Genomic DNA, 14557 nt, shown 5'->3' with positions numbered 1-14557 from the left:
ATACTCTGGCCTGCATTTCTTGCATTTTGTGATTATACAACCAATGGTAACAACTGAACCAAAAATGTATCACAATAATGTAAGGGCTTTAATTTGGAAGATTTAAAAAAACTTTCTGATTCCATCACAGGAGGATTTTTTGTGGAGTGATTATAACAACAATGCCTGGCTGCAGTCCCAGGATGTTCTCAGCCAATACAAATACTTCAAGAAAACTTACCTTGCTTGACTAACTTTTTATTGAGACGCATAAGATGGAAAAATCGCAGCATTTGTAATACGTTTTACTTATTCAAATAAAACACAAGCTTTATTTAAAAATGACAGCGCTGTTCCCATATGGCTGGATGAAGATTACAGATGTGAAACTGCTGGCTTTTGCAATTTTCCATTTAATAGTAAAGCCTTTGAACTTTCTATTTATTTACTCAAGTACACCCAGTTTCTTCAAGTTCCGCGCAGCTGGTGTGTGGGCGACCCCTCAATGCAACAGGCGCATTCCTTATTTAGAAAGCATTTCAAAGGACGTAAATAAATGTTTTGATTATTGAATAGTATTGTGTATATGTTGACAGGTCTGTACCATTCAAACAGGTAGTTTAATCCATTACCCCCATTGGTTGAGCGACGGTGAAATTGTTAAAACAATAAAAGATAACCGAAATAGTCTAATGATAAACGTGGCTACGGTAAAAACTAATGTAAATAAAATTTTTGGTGTAAAACGAAAATGTATAATTTCCAAAACAATTTAGAATTAATTATAATTTAATAAATATTATTACAATTTTATATAAATAATTAAATTTAATAAAACCTGACTTTTGAATTGTAAGAAAGAAATGTTAATAAAATATATTTTATGTTTTTGTTGAAAAAGAAACATTGTTCCTTATGCTTATTTGCGTTAAAGTAATATTAGTATAAACTCTAGACGTATTATTTCATCATGAAGCTTTATTCTAAAAGCGTGGTACTTTAAAAGTCATTATTTCGTACGATTACCCTTCTTCCACATACCGAGGAGAATTTTTTTTGCTTGTTGTATATCAGCTTTGTTTATAAAATGAATATTTTTCACTTCATTCCGTAAATTGGGTGTTTTTGGATCGAATTAAATGAGAGTAAAACGTGACGGAATGTGCAAGTAAACGGCTAAGGTCTGTTCTCACAAATAGTGAGACTTTCATTTATAAGTCCCTTTTACAGGCCTTACTTTTATTCATACAAACAGTGATACATGTTATATTACTGTTATATTTATTATGGTGTCATTTGGTTAATTTTATTTCACATTCAATCAGAATTTTTGTTTTTATTGTTTTTTATTTATAGTGTTCCTAATGCTTTTGAAGTTCAGTTTTCTTCAGAGAACACCACTCACCTTCTTTTAACATGACGCCCCCTGGTGGGATTGTATTAGCCTTTTTCCAATTTATTTTTTAAAAGCGAAATACTTATCTATACTCGTATTTTAATGTGCATCCTGAAAGACACCTACCTTGATCTAATTTAACATTTTGCTGAAATTCAAAATCAGATTTTTTTACTTGCTTTGTTAAAAAAACAGGCACACAACAGTTTTTCTGGAGTTTATCAGACAGTCATAAATACCTGTTTGGCACACTTGCATGTGGAACGTTAACAAACACGTCAAACTTTACGACCAGCAATGCATTCCTGATGTGATCGATGCTCAATATCATGAATCAAGATTTGCGTCTTCCGACAGTAGACACGTGTCTGCTGGCATATTTCACATGTCACATTCTAGATAAATAAAATAAAAAAACACGCTGACAAGAGATAGTTTTTTACAGATTTCTCATATTTAATTTTTAACTTCAGATTTGGATCAAATTCATTTAAGTTAAGATTAATTTAGTCCATCGATAGCAGCAGTAGTCTATAGGCCTATTTTTACATCTGTTATAAAGAACGTCTCGGTTTCTCGTAACATTCCTCTTACGTTAAAATTAAAAAAATGTACGTGATCGTTTAATAAAAACAACAAGAATGCAAGGCTATATATTAAAATAATAAAGATGATATTAAATCAAGAAATGCAAATGTTTCCCGAAGATTCTCCCTTGAACAATGCATTTAATGCCACGTAATCTAAAATTATTAACAGTTTATTAAATCATTTTATGTTTTGGTGGGAAAGCATTTCAATAACAATTCCATATTAAAACAAAAGGAATGATGTAGAAATCCTTAAATAGCCACTTCCAGTTGTAGTGGCTTTTTCCCTTCTTGTCTTTTCAAAATGTTATCTTTTGTAGCATATTTTACTTAGAAACTTGATCATAATTCTTGCTGAAATACACAATTTAAAATAGGAATTTATATTTGGATGATTATCTTTGCTTTGTCTATAACCACAGGCAACATTTACCTGAATTCCATGCTTTTTTTTATGCGTCAGCTTCTCAATGCATTTCCACATCCTTCTGAACTTATTTTTCATTACAAAATTGTGTGATGACACTGTTTTTGAATCATATCTTCTCCAGTCATATACACCTCGGTCCACCTCCCTCTCCCATCTCAGGATTATGGTATTTGCAGTTAAACTTTTGAATGGATGTAATAATGTATGGGAGTAAATTTATAGGCTCCGGCCTCTCCGCGGAGGGCCCCCTGTGCTTTCCCTACTCATTGCTGGGCTATAAATTGTCTTCTTGTATGGTGCGGGTCGTAAGTAGAAGAACAATGTTGTGGCTCTAAAGCATGCTAAATGGTTTCCCATATAATGTGTGAAACCCACAATTGCACCTTTAAACAGGGGCTGACTGAGGGTCCATCCTAGACTCTTGTAAATAATAAGTAATACTGCAAAACGGTTCAGGGGCTGCATGATTTCAGGTCTCACGTTGTGAATAACAGATCCTTTTCATTCAAATCGAATCAGTTCTTGTTAAGAGCAATTTAGATAGGTGATGTTCAATCGAGCCATTCACCTAGGGATCTTTCTCTCTCTTTCTGTCTTGCTCTCTTCTTCCCTATTGTTTTTACTCCTTTTCTCGCCCTCCTAATGTTTGCTATGCTTAGGCATTGCACAAAAGCCAGTGCTTTTGCCTTTTAATGAGGAAAAATGTGTCAATTTGCTGTTCTCTGTGTGCAATTTGTATATTGTTGAACATTGTGTGGGGGGGGGTTAAGGATGCTCTGAGTGCTCCTTTTTTCTAATCAAGTGCTGTACAGGAGAGCACAGTAATCCCACTCTCTCCATCTCTCTCTGATCAGCATTCCTCCCCTGCCTCTCCCCTCGGCCCCCCAGGGACCCTCATGCCTTCTGTTTCACCTCATCTCCGAGGTTCATGGCGAGGTCAGCTGCAGGCCCGTGCATCCTCTGCATGCAGCGGTTTTGCTGGTGAAAGACATTGAAGCGGCTGCCGATGTTACCATCGATTTCTTGCGCGGTTTAGTGTTTTATATATGGGGTATATGGAGGAATTTTACAGATTTTCTTGGATTGTATCTATACAGTAATCATCATACTGCGTCGTTGATCGCTATTGGAAATGTCAAAGTCAAACCTGTAATGCAGCCATAAGTTCTCAAAAATTCCTGCAAGGATTTTTAACAGAGATAATTATAGGATAGATATCTTTGACATATTAGCAGTGATTACTTGTGTCGATTAAGCATGTTAACAATAACATATCGTTTCTGTCCTTATGAAATCTTGTAAATGTCCATATACACAGCTTTTCCAGGACATGAAAAAAACAAAGTATTTTTATATGATTAGGTATTGCACTTTTAATACTTTTTTGATTAAATATTTGCAAAACCCGGTGACAAACATAAGGGTTGACTTATAATCATGATTCATGGCAAAAAATAAAAACTGCAGAATTTGGAGATAAGAGGTTACAGAAGGACAGCATTGATATATTCAAGCATTAAACATGTTTTAAAATGAAGGACATCATAATGTCATAAGATTAGCTATAAGTGCATTGCATAGAAACTAAATGAAAAGTGCATTTTAATAAATTTTAATGAACCTTTAACCCTCAAGAAGACTTTTTAAAAGGCGAAGAACATGAAATATATCAATAGTTTAAAACCTACAGTTTATCCTCATTTTAACATTTATGAGACATGAACTGCTCTATGTTTATTCTTTATATTCATAAGAAGCAATATTTCAATCTGCCTAGAATTGGCTGTTACAGTAATAAAGAAATACTTTTTTGTAACTTAATTATTCATTTTACTTGATTGAATTGGATTTTATTATATACCTATTATATGTATTATGTTACGATGAAACTGTACGTTTAGTGAGATAAAGGAAAAAGATAAATGTTATTTAAGAAAAGAACATTTTTACTTAAGTTGCTCAAATTGAAAACTAAAAGTTATTATTATGTCATTTGTTACTAAAGCTGAAAATACGAAGAATTGAATTATGCTTGAACACACCTAATTTGACCACTGATGCATTGTGCTTTTAATTACTGATGTTACATTATAATAAATGTTTATTTTATAAACAGTTTTACTATAAATGCTCTCCCCTACAACGCATTTTTGCATTTGGTAATTCGCATGTGTCTTCCTGAACAAATTCCTGCTCTGGCTTTTCTGGGGCCAATTTTGCATTTTCAAAATGAAAAGTGAAATGTGTCCGAACTACATTTTGTCTCATTTATGCCGTTGGCAAACCCAGACCTTTGCACCTATCAGCCCTGACTGTGGCCTGTCATTGACTCGTTGCCAAGCTGTGATGCTATTTAACGGTGGCATACATTAACTTCCTCATTATAACATCAATCATATTTTTATAACTGGATCAACTACTGCGCTCATAACGTCACCTGTGAGCGCAATATTTGCCACGTTGGCGCTGATGTTAAATCCGCCCAGAGCCCGCAGTTTCATAATCCGAAATGAATAACTGATATGAGCTTACGAGGACCTGTAATTAATAAAAATTGTATATGAGGTTGTTTTTTCACCACTCATTTGAGACCCGCTGCTCTAGCCGTCAAATTAGTTTTTTTATATCATTGTTACAGAGAAATTCTCTGCGTAATGAGTCTGTTAGGAGTAAACACAGAAGCCCATTGGCAGCTGCAGGCAGTGTGTTGCAGAGTGATAGGAGCAATGTGACCTGGAGCTGTGCCTACCTCCATGCTGCAGAAGGAGGAGGTGGGGGGGAGGTGTCTGGGCCAGCCATCTCATGGTTCTCTGGTATCCCGTCGAGCTCCTCTCATGGCATCAGTCCTCGCTTTTCGTCCTCTGTGGCACTGATGAACGTTCCCCCGCGTGGCACGCTCAATGCCTCACTCCACCAATCTTGCCCTGCCACATCGCAGCCGCCGTGCCATGCATCACCACAGAGCGCCCAGCAGCCGCGGAGAGCGCCTGGAGGAAAGTCATTAGCTTTGTGTCGTTCTCTTTTCTCCTGTTCCCACATCTCCTCCTCGTTTAGAGTAACCAACAAAGTGAGCAAAATTAAGCTTGGAGACGCACGTCAAGCGGTTGTAAAAGTTATCCGTTTTGATTAAACCACGCTCGCCCGTGCTCCCTTTATGTGTACGTTTCTGCTCTTCTCTGAATACTCTGTGATTATTGATGTTGGCAAACAGTATTTTCAAACAAATGAAATCACAAACAATGTGGGAAAACAAAATAAATGAAAGTTGGGAAAGGCCTGACGGCACATAGCACGGCAGTGATGTAACATTCTGAAATATTCATAAACATCCACAACGCATTGAAATGAAAATGATTGGGCCGATGTTAATTGAGTAGGGAGAATGCAAGGGCTGGTTGGAGTTAAGAAACCTCAATGTTTTGAATAATTAAAAATGCAATTTATAGCCAAAATGAAATTCTCCAAGACGTGGTGCTTGCCACGTGCCTTTTTTATGATAACATAAGACTGCAGTTCTGCAGAGGTAACTGAATATGTGTGTTTTTGACGTTATTTAAATATTGTTTATACAATGTAATGCATAACATGACAGAAGCAACAACATGTAGAAGTTTGGGCAAACCTGCATGATTCAAAAACAAGAAACACTTTTAGAGCTCTCGCTCTTTTCCTTAAACCGTGTGCACACCGGAAGCAACAGGCACGACATGACAATCTGCTTGTTCTTAATGGGTTTGTTGTATCGCGCCACATCCAGTGTGGACAAAATTTCAAATTATAATGCGTTTTTGATGTCTTTTGTCGTGTCGCGTCGTGTCGTGACTTTAAAAAAAGATCTGATTGGTTTAGAAGACTGAAGTTGTCTGCCCTGTGCGTACCTCCAATCAGAATCTTCCATTTCCTCAGAGAGGGTTGGGATTCAGAATACAAAACCATGACGTTTTTTTCCATAGGTGAAATGTTTGGTTACACTGCTACCCTGTGGAAGAATTATAAAAACAGCAGCTGTCTAGACACACAACCACCTTTTTTTCCTGAGAATCAACCGCAGGTGAAGAAAGACTGAAGGTGTATTATTCATTCAACGTTGGTTTTGTCAATGCTTAAGTGACCGCACCATGGGGTCAGACAGAAAGGGCTCGGTGGAAGAAAGTTGTCAGTAGGTGTGTGCAGATTAGAGAGACTCTTAATTGTACACCATTCTCACATTTCTTGTGTTTATTCTGTTTCTTCTGAACTATTACCAGGGCTTGACCTTTTAGATAAATGAAGAGAGGGGGATGTGGATGGATGAGGGGAGTAAAAGGTGTCGGGACGAGAGCGAAGGACGAGAAAAATGAAGAGAGAAGTGGTTGGACCGAGGCCTCCTTTTTTGGATGATACATCAACTTACACTTGACAAACAGTGTGTAGTTCGGTTGTATTTATGATGGCCGAGTTGTGGTCGTGTGTATGGAAAAGGCTTACATGTGTTTGTCTGCGGCTGATGTACGGATGCGTTTCAGGGTCACAGGGCATCTCTTTGAGATCGTCATCTGTCTGGTAAACTGGACGTGTAACATGGCCGGTCTCTGTGCTCTGTGGTGATGTCACATACAAGAGGGGTTGTAGTGACGAACTTTGATGAGATGAGTCTTATTTATAGGAACATTAGATTCTCCAAGCTGTTACCTCGTTGTTCGAGTTACTGTTACTGTGATCTTTTAAAATGACATAGTTGAAGTTAAACCCAGCTTTGAGCTTTTCGGAAGGCAGCGCAGTTGACTGTTTAATTTGCATTCGATGGCAGCTTTAATTCAAATAGAAAAGATACCACAGAGTTTATGCTGTCATCAGTGGGGTGGGGGGAAGCATCTGCTCCTGTCTAAATGGGTTTTAAATAAGTCTGGTATCGTGCCCAGAGACCCACCTGCCCTCTTATTTATCTCTGAGTTTTGACGCTGATGAAAGCTGGATCAAAAGGTTGAAGATTTGTGTCTCTGTCTGAAGAACCGTTGACCTACCATGCCAATCTCACGTGCCCTAGAAAACATGCTCAAAAATTCTGGGTGTGTTTTTTTGTTGCATGTTAAGTACAGCAAGCCGTGTACTTTGTCATCATTTCAGAACACAGATGTTGCACAATCTTTCTTATTTAGTTGGTAATATTCGGAATGAATATTCGTTTACGCAATAAACCATCTGTGTATTTTATAGTATATTAAGGAGATACTTTACCAAAAAAAATCTGTCATCATTTACTCATCTTCATGTAATTTCAAACCTGCAGGACTTTCTTGTGCAGAACACTAAAGAAGATATTTTGAAAGAATGTTGGTAAACAAACACCATTTCCCCCCATTGACTTGCATTGCATGGAAACAAAAACACTGAGAAATTTCTCAAAAAAAATTTATACTGGTTTTGAATGACATGAGGGTAAATAAATTATTTTTGTTTCTATCAAATTTTTTTTGGGGGTAAACTATCCCTTTAAGAAGCAATGGGACTTATGCATGACACTTACATCTTTTTTTACATTGTCCTGATGTGTCTGCACTACAGTATGTGCATTGATCTGCGTTCTTGAAAATCTGCACTAAAGCAATGTGTCCCTGCTGAGTATACAGCATTTGATCTAATCAATTTACAGCATAGCATTGAATTTGCTATTAAGCTTGTGCTACAGGTATGCAAACTGGAAAATCAGATATATAAATTATTATTTACAATAATCAATATCATTTTGAAAATTAACAATGGGAGAATGTATTGGATTGCACTGTCTTAATATACAATCAACTGCCCCGTTATTGACTAACAGTTATGTTCCTTTGATTTTAACATAACAGTTTTTGAAGAAATCCCTTTGGTGGCTGCACAGGACCTTACCAACATCCTAAAGCAAGGTTACCTGGAGAAGAAAAGGCGCGGTAAGAATCTTCAAAATCTCTTGAGTCCTATTCCAATACCAACAAATAACATAAGAGCATGGCATCACATACTTTTTTTATGTTTTTTTAGAGCATAGTTTCTTCACCGTTGAATGGCAGAAGCGCTGGTGTGTTCTGAACAACACCATATTTTATTACTTCGGGAGTGACAAAGGTATGTCACATCTTTTTGTTGTCTCTTAATTCAACATCAAGACAAAAGTATTGAGAGACTTTAAATTTGTTCTTCTTAATTCAGACAAGCAGCAGAAGGGTTCTTTTAATATCAACGGCTACAGTGCTGAGCTGGTACCGAGTTTACGCAAGGACTCCAGGAAGAATTCATGCTTTGAGTTGAGTTCTCCTGGAAGGCGCTCTTTCCAGGTTCGACACACACACACTCACGTAGCTCAAGCTTTGTTCAGTCATCTTTCTGTCATAAATCTTCACTAAGAACAGCCCCCAACTCAGAAACGATTGTTTCTCTCTGCAGTTCACTGCCAGCAGTCCCCGTGAGGCCCGGGAATGGGTGGACCAGATCAATTTTGTCCTTAAAGGTATGGGAGATATGGAACGCATTTGTACATATTATGCTGAACGCATTTGACTTCAGTTGAGCCCCACAATGATCGTCCTAAGGTGAAAAGGGCAGTTTTCATAAAAAAAGAAGCCATACAAATAACGTTCTTTGCGGCACAACCAATAAGATAGTTTGTAGACCTCCTCATCAAGCACGTCACAGAGCTCCTGAGTCCAACGTGGCTCAGACTGCCTCCTCTTCCCCGTAGCGCAGCGCTCTTTACTGGAAATTGATTGGGATTTGCACGGTCATCCTTTACGGGCATCGATCTGGTCCTGCTTGGCATCCAGGCAGTGAGGATACGATAGCCTGTGTTACAGAGCTCAGTCACCTGCAATCAGGCCCTCACTTCATCTGAGACAGATCTGAGGCACCCTCGCCACTCTAAAATGGGCTCGATGCGGCCGTCTGATTTGCGGGAAGTAATAGACACTCCTGAGATAGTTTTCTCCCTCCCCATCCCCCTTCGCACGTGTAGATACAGCCAAATGGCACGAAAATCATTCGGTATTAACGCTGTAATAAATGTCAACTTGAACGCTCCTTTGCCAACACTTGAACACATTTCTTTTTTCAGATTTCATAGCTTTCAGAACAGTCAGGTTCCAATAAAATGTTTGGATTCAAAATATGATCATTAATAGAAATATTGAAACAATGATAGATATTATAAATTAAGATTTCACGGGAGGGTTATCCCATGAAAATTCTATCATTATTTACTCACCTTAGAGTTTTTCCAAAACTATATACATTTCTTTGTTCTGATGAACACAGAGAAAGATATTTGGAAGAATGCTTACAACAGTTCTTGGAACAACAAGTTGAACACAAAAGAAGATATTTTGAAGAATGTAGGCCAGCAAACAGTTCTGGGGCACTTTTGACCACCATTGTTATTTGTCCTACTATGTAACTGTTTTTTGCAAGCATTCATCCAAATATATTTCTCTGTGTTAAACCAGACAAAGACATTTACACAGGTTGATGAATTTTAACCCTTTCAGGCATAGAAGTCACTACAGTGAAAGCCTTTAGAAAATAAGAAATATTTAAAAAAAACGTTTTTGTTTTAAATTCCCTTGGAAGAGCAATGAAATCTTGTCAGAAAAGACTGCATGAAAGAATTAAGGTTTTAGATTTTTTTGGGGTCACAGATAAAGACTTATTTTTGTATCTCTGTTGTAAAAAAAGGTATTTTTTTACTTTGGAACCGAAAAGAATGCTGGGATAATATGTGTTATACCCAGTCCAAAACACCCCATAAGTCTATTATTTTATCAAAGAAAAAGAGGGACATATACACAAAGCAAATCAGAATTGTATAGTTTTCTACTCAAAATGTCTCTTAAATTGTTATGCTTACCATATAATTTTAACAAAAATGTGTTTGACATTTGCCGTCCTCCTTGTTTTAAAGCTCTCATTATTATACTATTAAAGGTGCTAATGTTTTATGGCATCTTTCCAAGATCTGAGCTCTAATTTCATCCCCGTTGATGATGATGAGGAAGAAGAGGTTGAAGAGGTGGAAGAAACGTATGATGACATTGAGCGAGCCACCACACCACCACCAACACGTCCTGGGCCGGCACCAGCATCAATGACAACTCCAAGTAAAAGACAACCACTCCAGAGCTCCCGTGAAGAATGGGAGGACATAGGAAGAATCCAAGAGATTGATGACGAGGAGGAAGAAGATATTTATGAGGTGCTTCCAGGTAAAGAAAAAAATATACAGTATTATACAATCATATCAGATATTCAGACTGGTCACTTCAAATAAAATAGATTTAAATGACTTTACTAGTTTTCGCTGTTCATAATAGGATTATCAGCTGTGAAAAGCTGATGTTGTAACCATCAGGTCTACATTGTTGAATGTCGTCAATAAGAGCATATACATCAAGATCTGGTCACCTAAAGTGATAGCAGGACCCTCAGAGGGACCTAATGGGACCTCTGAGGAGAAATACATCACTCTGGGTTGCTGTCATTTTCACCTTACTTTGCCATGTGTGCTGGGCAGTTGAGCTGGCCACAGATGGCAGATCGAGTGACCAACTCTCTCACTTTTCCACCCATCATTCATCTCTTTCTCATCTTCTCGGATTTTCAGTTTAGAAAAGTGCTGAGCAATTCTTGCTGCTGTGACATATTGTCTAAAAGTGCTGAACTAAGGACGCTCATATGTTAAATAATCTCATCAAACAAATCATTTCAGAAGTGTTTAATGAAAATTCATTAGAACTTATGACATGTATTAAGCATCACTCAAGCAAAGCAAATAAGTGGTTACGATTAAATTAGTTAACATTAACTTATGCATTAGTTAACGTGAACTAACAATTAGCATCATATTTTTACAGAATTTATTCATATTTGTTTTTATAAACACAATTATTATTTATTTTTCATTAGGGTTAAAATATTCTTAATATATATATAATACAATATTTATATATAGGTTATTTCAATAGCTTTAGTCTAAAAAAATGCATGTTTGTATTTAATTTATTATGAATAAACTTAAATCAACTATCAATTAGTATTATAGTTATTGTAAATATGTATGTATTGCAACTTTATTTTAGATTTCAATGTATTTGCATTATTTATTATTATAATAAAGAAATATTATAATTTATTTATTTTATAGATGACTACTATGGTTACTATTATATAAATACATTTAAAGTCCTTTAAAAGGTCAAGTATTAACAAATATTTATGTATTTGCAAATGAATAAATATGTCCTGATTATTTATTAAAATGTAAACTAAATATATACTTTTTTCAACCTAACTGATTTAATAAATTGACATTTTTTTACAATCTCACAGAAAGGCCTATATTGTGCGACCAGCCCAAAAATTCAACGTTCACGTTCAAATTTGATATTCCATACTGCAATTGAAGGTGCTAGCTTACTTCGACAATGTTAATGTTTATAGCCACCTTAAAGTCTTATTAAAACAAATTTTTAAAATCACACATTTGCAGGAACTGCAACTTTAGTTTTACAGGTTTTTCCCCCCATGCTGTTCCTGGAAGCTCAGGGTACGCTTGAGCAGTGGGAAGTATAGGGTTGCTGGACGGTGGTTTTATCGGCAGGCTGACAGCGTGAGGATGGATGTGGGAGACAGAAAGCTAGGCTATCACTGTCACCTCATAGACCTAGAGGTGCCACGCCCAGAATCAATGCCTGTCTGCCTGAAACACACTAGCCATCTAACCCAGCCTGGCACCTCCCCTATACATCAAACCTGAGTTAGCTGTTCTTCCAGCACCGCTGATATTGTTTAATATTCTTTTAATAGAGTTTCAAATAAGCTGACCATAAAGCAGAGCAGTCAAATGTAGCATAGCATTAATATACAGTAGAAATGGGTGGCGTATGAGCTGAATAAGATGGGTGCCAAAAGATGAATTTACATGCTCGGTTGATCAGTGCTGATTTTTTTTTGTAGATGATGAAAATTTAGACCATGTTGACGAAGGCTGTGACAAAATTGGTGAGTATGTTCTTTGTATATTTAAGATTCTGCAAACTGCTGAAAACGTTTATTTTATTCACATCTGTGTTTTAAATAAATTAGGTTCAGATTATGCAAACTATTACCAAGGTCTGTGGGATTGTGAAGCGGAGGGACCAGATGAGTTGGCCTTCCAAAGAGGAGATCTCATATACATCCTCAGCAAGGTTTGTGTTTTCTCCCATCTTTCTTAACATCTTAACACACATTTATGCAAATACACACTCACGCAAGGTCAGATAGATCTATTGCCTGATTTGTTAGTTGAAAAGCATATCTTGTCTTTCCCCCCTCTCTCTCTATCTATCTCTTTCTCCCCATTCTCTCAGTAATGATGAATAATACGCAGCTGGTCATATGATGAGTCATATCGGTCAATACTTACTGACTTTCTCATGGCAACTATTCATTTACTGTATTCTAAATGACAAAGCTGGGACGGTCTCCTCTCAGTCAGTACTTTCTGATTAAAACGTATTGCAAACATTGCCTAATGCTTCAGGGCTTTGGCCTTCTTAATTTCTGTTGATCATCATATGACGATCATACCATTTTAAAAATGAATAGCATTTCAGCAACACATTTATTCAAAGCGGTTGCATTTGTACAGATTGTCCTTACAGATAGCGGCAAGGTTTGCTGAAAACAAATCGAGCGCGTTTTGTAGTATTTCATATTGACATAATGGAAAACACACTGTATCTGTCTTTAGACCGCTTGCGATGCTGTGGTCACACAGGCACATTCTCAATAATAGGCTGTTGATTCATTACTGTAGTTGTGTCGTGGAAAATTGAGTGTTCAGCCATGCAAGCCACTTTATTTGATACGTTCACTGTAATCTATATGTATTTGTGTTTTACAAATAGGATGTTTGCAGGGACAGATAGTGCTGCTGTTTCTTAAAAATACCCCACTGATAAAATCAATGGGTTTTAATTTTGCCTTTAACTCCCTACTGAGCTCAATGTTATTTCAGATAAAGTGTAAAGACAAAGCTACCATTATCTATCGCTTGATCAACCAATGGAATGTACAGATATGACCGTTAATGAACCCTTGAAACTGAATTAAATAAGGCAAGATCTTCTGAAAAGGCGAGGGATTTTACATCTGATTCTCGCATAATAATGATGTGCACATTTTTATCATTAGCCATATTTCTAATGTGTGCAAACAAGGAGCGTATCCACCCTTTCCCATCATTCTCTTATTTTATTCAGAGCAGTAGATTTATCAGCAGTTACTTTTAATCCCTCTGTGACTGACGTGTAATTGAAATAGCTTTTATTGATGGCAGTAATTCTGAAATTGCTGCAGCGTTGTATCGCTCTCATCTCATTGAGTTCTTCAGATGCTCATCCTCACGTGATGTTAGGCTCGCCGCAATTCTTGTTTTACGGGGGCTTCCCAGGAACATTGACCTCACCGAATGAAATATAGGCCGTCGGCTAGAACTCAAGTCTAACTCTGGAGGACCCACTCATAAAGCAGTGGTCATAAAACTAGAGTGCATAAATTTGGCTGCGCAGAGGCGTGGAGGGGAGGCCGAGTATATTTGTGTCAACACCAAGCATAATTACAAGGTGATAAAGACGTGAAAAGTGCTAAATCAATTCCGCTAACCAACAGGTTTTTGAGGCAGTGCTATGATTGACCGCTGTGAAGCCACAAATCAAAGAGGTCGACGGGCCTGTCATAGTGTTGGTGTAAGCAGAGCATACAGATTGAAAAAGCTCTCGCGTTGGCCTATATTGATCCATCGCTTACAGTGAATAAACAGCTAATCTGCTCATTAACACAAAGCACTAGACATGTATTCATATCTATAGAGGAGGAAAAAATCCAAGAGACCATTTTCATTTTTTTCATTTTCATTTAAGCAGCATTTCTAGTTGTATTTCAGTCAAGCGTCTGTGAATTTCAACAAAATCAAGCCTTTGTAGCGACGTAAAGTCATTAAACCACAATGTAAAATACTGATAGCATTTCAAGACACATGAAAAGTGTGATAAAAATCAAGGTTATCACATAAAACAAATATTTTCTTCACTTTTCATAAATACAAATATTAATGTTGTATTTATGAAAAGTGAATAGGAACTTGTTTTCTTTGAGGTCTGAAAAAATACA

General features: G+C 37.0%; 1 protein-coding gene across 1 annotated transcript in view; it reads left to right on the top strand.

Annotated features, from left to right (window-relative positions):
• The window catches only part of skap1 (src kinase associated phosphoprotein 1), a 28270-nt gene that overhangs the window by 7149 nt on the left and 6564 nt on the right, over positions 1–14557 (top strand). Inside the window, exons 6-12 of the mRNA XM_056771960.1 lie at positions 8227–8307; positions 8399–8482; positions 8567–8691; positions 8801–8864; positions 10360–10608; positions 12359–12403; positions 12488–12591. Of these exons, the coding sequence (XP_056627938.1) occupies positions 8227–8307; positions 8399–8482; positions 8567–8691; positions 8801–8864; positions 10360–10608; positions 12359–12403; positions 12488–12591 (752 nt within the window). The remainder of the gene's footprint in view (positions 1–8226; positions 8308–8398; positions 8483–8566; positions 8692–8800; positions 8865–10359; positions 10609–12358; positions 12404–12487; positions 12592–14557) is intronic.

Source organism: Triplophysa dalaica, chromosome 17 (assembly GCF_015846415.1).
Source record: "Triplophysa dalaica isolate WHDGS20190420 chromosome 17, ASM1584641v1, whole genome shotgun sequence".
In the NCBI taxonomy this organism is placed as follows: Eukaryota; Metazoa; Chordata; class Actinopteri; order Cypriniformes; family Nemacheilidae; genus Triplophysa; species Triplophysa dalaica.
The sequence above is the reverse complement of the archived record's forward strand: the minus strand, read 5'-3'. Positions and strand labels throughout refer to the sequence as shown.